General features: G+C 36.1%; 1 protein-coding gene across 1 annotated transcript; it reads left to right on the top strand.

Moving 5' to 3' along the window:
• The first annotated feature begins 1,385 nt into the window (after nt 1–1,385).
• On the top strand, nt 1,386–5,026 carry LOC142348697 (MORN repeat-containing protein 5-like). Its single transcript, XM_075400147.1, has 4 exons — nt 1,386–1,648; nt 1,719–1,835; nt 4,464–4,599; nt 4,757–5,026. Exons 1-4 carry the CDS (start codon nt 1,424–1,426, stop codon nt 4,843–4,845), a joined length of 567 nt encoding a protein of 188 aa, XP_075256262.1. The 5' UTR covers nt 1,386–1,423; the 3' UTR covers nt 4,846–5,026.
• The last annotated feature ends 415 nt before the right edge of the window (nt 5,027–5,441 follow it).

Raw genomic sequence — 5,441 nt, 5'->3', positions numbered from 1 at the left:
GCTAATCGAACTTTTGCTTTTCTGAAGAGAAATTTATCGAAGAATATGGAAACGAGAGTGGAAATTTGTGCTTACAAATCTCTAATTCTACCCTTGATTACTTTTGCTTCAAGCACTTGGCACCCATCGCGTGGAAGTATGAGACTAATGGAATGCCTTCAAAAACGTGCGTTGAAGTGGATAACGGTCTATAGGAATGCGTCGTACTTCGAAAACATGGTATCCCTAAGATTAATTCCTCTTCCTCTCTTTTTGCAACTCAATGATTTACTTCTATTGTCTAAACTGTACCATGATAAAGGAAACGCACTTCCATTGATAGAAAGCTATGAACACCAATATGGTAGAGTTAAAAGCAGATTCTTCAAAATTCCAAAACTGAGAACCGAGAAATTCAGAGATAACTTTTACTTTCGAACTGCCAAAGTTGCCAACAATCTGCCTGAAGAGATAGACTTTTCCCAGCCTTTGGGACTCAAAAGACGTATTCTGTCATTCATGTGGGACCGTCTGATGTTGAACTTCAACGAAAGAGTAGTGTGTACATGGACCATTTTCTGTGATTGCTCCAATTGCAGAAAATAGTCGAATCAAGACCAAAACTTCTATGGGTGCAATCCCCTCGGCTTGATGCCGAAAAGTCACAACAACATAACTTAACGATGTTCACTATGGAATTACCTGATCTTTTTACTTTACTATCAGTCTCTGATGAAAAATGATTACGTCAGTGCGGAAAGCTTAACAAAAGTCTCAAGAAATACGAGAGAGGCAGACAGCAACCGAACGCTGGTTTTTTAGAAGCTTGTTCCTATGTAACATCATCAATCGAACTTTTGGGAAAGGTTTATCTAACCTGACTAATAAAGATCTGACTACGCTCTGCAGGAAATTCTTCGAAAAGTACTAAAATGATTTATGCTCAGACTATATCTGATGGAATAGTAATCCTACCTACGCATGAATTTCCCCCTGATTTTTATGGTCCCCCAATTACAATTTATGTCTAACTAGTTTGCTGCTATGTGAAAATAAGCACGTATGGCGGGGGGCGTAAAAGTTGTATGCCTACTGAAAGAACACAATAATCGTCAAATTGATACTGTGAAAGCCAAGTAAGATTCTGAAAAGAACGTACATTCATTGTTGAATTTCGCTGATGTGTAAAAGATTATATTGCCGAGCCTATAATGCAAACTCTTGCTTTCCACCAACGACAGCAATGGGTAATTGAATAAATTCTTCATTTTTTTGCACTTTTTTCTTTTTTTACTTATTAAGTTTTTGCAATCGAAAAAAGGGGGTTTGCTTTTAAGCCGCGCAGGACAATGAGTACTTTTCTGCAATGCTCATTAGATAGTTTGCTGATAATGTTTTAAAAAGGCGTTGCGATAAATTAGGTTTATTGACTTTACAGATCAATATGCAGTACACGGGTAGCTCATACGATGGCGAATATAACAAAGGAAGGCTAGAGGGGTCCGGAAAGTACTCATTTTCCACTGGTACTACGTATGAAGGCTCGTTAAACAATGGCATGTTCCATGGAAAGGGAACGTTATTCTTCCCGAACGGAAGCAAGTACATCGCTGATTGGGAAAACGGATTTGCGCAAAAGGGAACCTACATATTTGCCGACGGACTGAAGGTTAGTTTTAATTTAAGCGTAATTAGAGCAATTTTTTTCCAATAATACATTTAACATATTTGTTTTACAGTTTGAAGAGAGGGACTGGGATTACTGCGATGGCTTCGATAGACGATTTTACACTGAAGTATGCAACGGACTCAAACCGGCGGGAAGATCCCAAATAACTGATAAAACTGCGGAAGATGTTAGTTCATCAAATACTCGGCATCTATTCTCCACGTAACCCCGTGTGCCACTTGAACATGAATAACATATATCACATTGTGAAAAATGTTGTCTTCATTTTAATATTTCCGTCCATGTTAATTAATTAGTATGTTCTCAACGAGCGAAGATTTGTTGAAGTAGAGGGTAGTAGCTTCGCTCCTCTTGTCTTTGCCAGCACCGGTGGCGCAGGCCCATGAGCTAGCAAAGTGATGAAGCGCTTAGCCGAGAAACTGAGTGAGAAAAACGATGCATCCTACACTGAAATCATCTTTCATTCGAACAAAAGTATGCTTCTCTTTATCGAGGAGCTCTCTCCTCTTGTCTAAGAGGATGCACATCTTTAAAGCAGAACACGCCTCAAGAAATTAATTAGAAATCTAATAAGAAAAAATCTCAAAGTTGGCCTTTCTCACTATCTCATTTCACAAAAATTATTTATTTCTTGACAGCCCAAAGTGCCTCTCATTGTCGAAGTGTATTAAATAAGAATTTCGATGTGAGATAGGACTTGGACCATTATTTCATCTCTCCTGATTAGTTCTCTATGTACTCTATTCCATGTTCTCTTTATTTATAACATTGTTGCGTAGGATATGACGACGATGAATTCAAACTTTTCCATCATTTTTCTCGACTTTTTGTAGTTTCTTTTCAGGGTATCCGGTTGTCTGTTGGTTGCTTTCCCAGATGTTACTTTGGTGGCTTCTAGAGACCAGTGTCGTACAGAAGAGTTTTTCTGATAACAATGTTAAACAGCGTTGGAAAAGTTTTTTGTGTCATGAAGTTTGTAGCTATTTTGTAAGGTAATTTTAATTAGCGGGATAATGTTGAATTGCTAGAATTTGAAATATCATTTTTAAATTCATCATTCTAAAATATAAACAGGGATGACGATCTATGAATTCCAGTGCAAACTTTGTGTATTGAAATACAATGTTGTGCATCTTTTTAAAAGCCGCACAGCGATAGCTGGGGCTACTATTGCGCTTCTCTTGGTTTTTTTTACAATTTAAAGAATTTGAATTGTATTGGGGCGCTGTCTTTTTTTAAGATCTGTTTTATAGTAGAGAGAGAACGTTGTTTGAACAAAAATTCGCTTTCTTGCTTGTGATTTTTTGTGCTCATGCGGAAATTTCACTTCGATTTTTAATGTTTTTTTCGATTTTTTCGAATCGGACTTTTTTTCTAAATGGTTTTTTCTTATTCATTCATAGTTCATTCTAGGCCTATTTTTTGGTTTGAACCAAATTTCCATTTCTTGCTAGTGGTTTGTTCACATGCGGCATTTTGAAATTGATTGTTTATTTTATTCTTTTAAAGAATTGGTTTTCCCAATGCACTCATAGTCTTTTCTAGGTTGTTTTTTTGTTTAGTCAATGAAAATTCTTTGAATTGTACGTCAGGACTTTTCCTGCTATGTTTTTTTTTGTCAAGATTTTTGTAACGACCATATGACGTCACAACCACTTCAAATGTGCTTTTTGTTCATTCGTTCATGCAATTTCAACTGCAGTGCGTGCGTGACCTCATTTTTCTCTCTTAGTGGAGCGAGTTTTTTTGTTCATTTGCGCGATTAAATTTTTGGTCACACTTGACTTAACTCTTGCTCAAAAATGACTTCACTTTGAAATTAACTTTTATTTACTTTAATTCAAAGAGATAAGGTCAAATGGGTGTGTGTCACCCTAAATGGAGGTTATTTGATAGCAGATAAAAGAGGCAGGAAAAACTTCAACAGATTTTTAATCAAAACATAGCATATCAGCCTTCAATGAAAAGACATTTTTTTGGTCTCTTCACTGTTTTTTCGAGACTGCAGATCGGAAAGCTATTGTGGCTATTTTCTGGTAATCTGTCAGCTATGTTATTGCTTTTAACTCCACTTCTTGGGTTTGTTTTTTTTTGGCCGAGTATTTTCCTTTTTGATTAATATCCCTACCCGAATCACGATTCTACTTCTTTTCAACTCCATTGATTTAACCCCGAATATTTTTACACCACACCATTTAACCCCTGTATTTTTTAACCTCTCTATCATTTCACCCTCTATCATTTCATCCCGCCAATTAGCAATCGACATTAAAGGCATGTATTGTCATAATTAAGTGGATAATCTAATCCCACGTTCGGTTGTGATAGTTTCATATCAAGTCTTACGGGCCGCTGAAGCATGGCAATGGCCCGCGAGGCATGGCCAATTGATTATATTGCTAATTTAATAATCCTTATTTTATTGAGACTGAAATCGGGGTGAAATGATAGAGGGATTAAAAGATAGAGGGGTGAATAAATCGGGGTTAAATTAATAGGAGTGAAAAAGCGGGACACCCCGAATCACTTGCCCGTGCTCTTTTCCAAAAATTTTATTTTAAAGGAATTTGTTTTTTTTTCGGATATTTCTTTAAGGCCCAGGCAATAATTTATACCTCGCGTGTTTTAAGGTTTACTGACTAATCAAATTATTGTGGCACTACTTTGAGGTGAACTGGAATCTAAATAATCCCTGCCCTTGAATTTTTAAAAATGCTTATGTGAATCTTGTCTGATCACAGTGGAAATAGACTAATTTTCAGTAATAATAATAATAGTTTGTTTATATTTTCAGGTGGAGGAAGGGTTGTACGATGTCGGCGATGGTGTGTATGACCCGGAGTCTAGAGTTGTTCACGACTACCACGGCAACTTCCTGCGAAATGCTGACGATGATGAACATGATTGGATAATTAAAACTTGTCGCAAAGGTACTGAAATGTTCCCATTCTTTTATTACTATGTATTAATTTGCGATTCGCATCATTATTTGTATTTATACGCTATTTATATAAACTTATACTATTTTATTATTCCTTCAAATTCTGAGAGATAAGATAATTCTGAAGAATTGTTTCATATTTTCAGGCTTGGACGAAGTCACTGGGTTCATTAGAGGCTGGGATGGGATATCTGGGCCTCCTCCAAAACTGGTCGACATTCCGGAGGAAAATTAACCTCATTACCAATGACAAGTCTACCATGAACTGCCAAGCCACTTAATATCGATTTGGACGATTTTTAAATCGTGTAGTGAGCCATGCGATATTTTGTATCTATTAATCATCAAATGTAAATATGTAGAATTGTACAATGCAACTGAGTGTTGATGTTCAAAAAGAAATATTTTTAGAGTTAGACTTTCATAAATGATTTGATTTCATTTATTAAATGAGTTTCATTTATTAAGTTGGTGTTATTGAAATTACCATTTCACTGAATCGTAGTAGTAATGCCGACAAAAGTAGAAAAGTGATTTTGTCGAGTTGTTTATATGAAGTCTTTCATGTTTAATAGTCGCAAAGCGATCGCTGAGGCTATTATTGCTGAGGCTGTGCTTTAATTCAAAGAGATAAGGTCAAATGAGTGCTTTTCACTCTAATTGAAGGTTATTTAAGAGCAGCTAATAGAAACAGCAATAAGTTATACAGATTCTTAATCAAAATTTAACATCTCAGACCTTAATGAAAAGAATACGTTTCTTTTTTGGTCTGTCTTTTTCACCTTTTTGAGACTACTGATCTCTGAAGCTATTGCGGCTATTTTCTGGCAA

Source organism: Convolutriloba macropyga, chromosome 10 (genome assembly GCF_964194025.1).
Source record: "Convolutriloba macropyga chromosome 10, txConMacr16.3, whole genome shotgun sequence".
In the NCBI taxonomy this organism is placed as follows: domain Eukaryota; kingdom Metazoa; phylum Xenacoelomorpha; order Acoela; family Convolutidae; genus Convolutriloba; species Convolutriloba macropyga.
The sequence above is the reverse complement of the archived record's forward strand: the minus strand, read 5'-3'. Positions and strand labels throughout refer to the sequence as shown.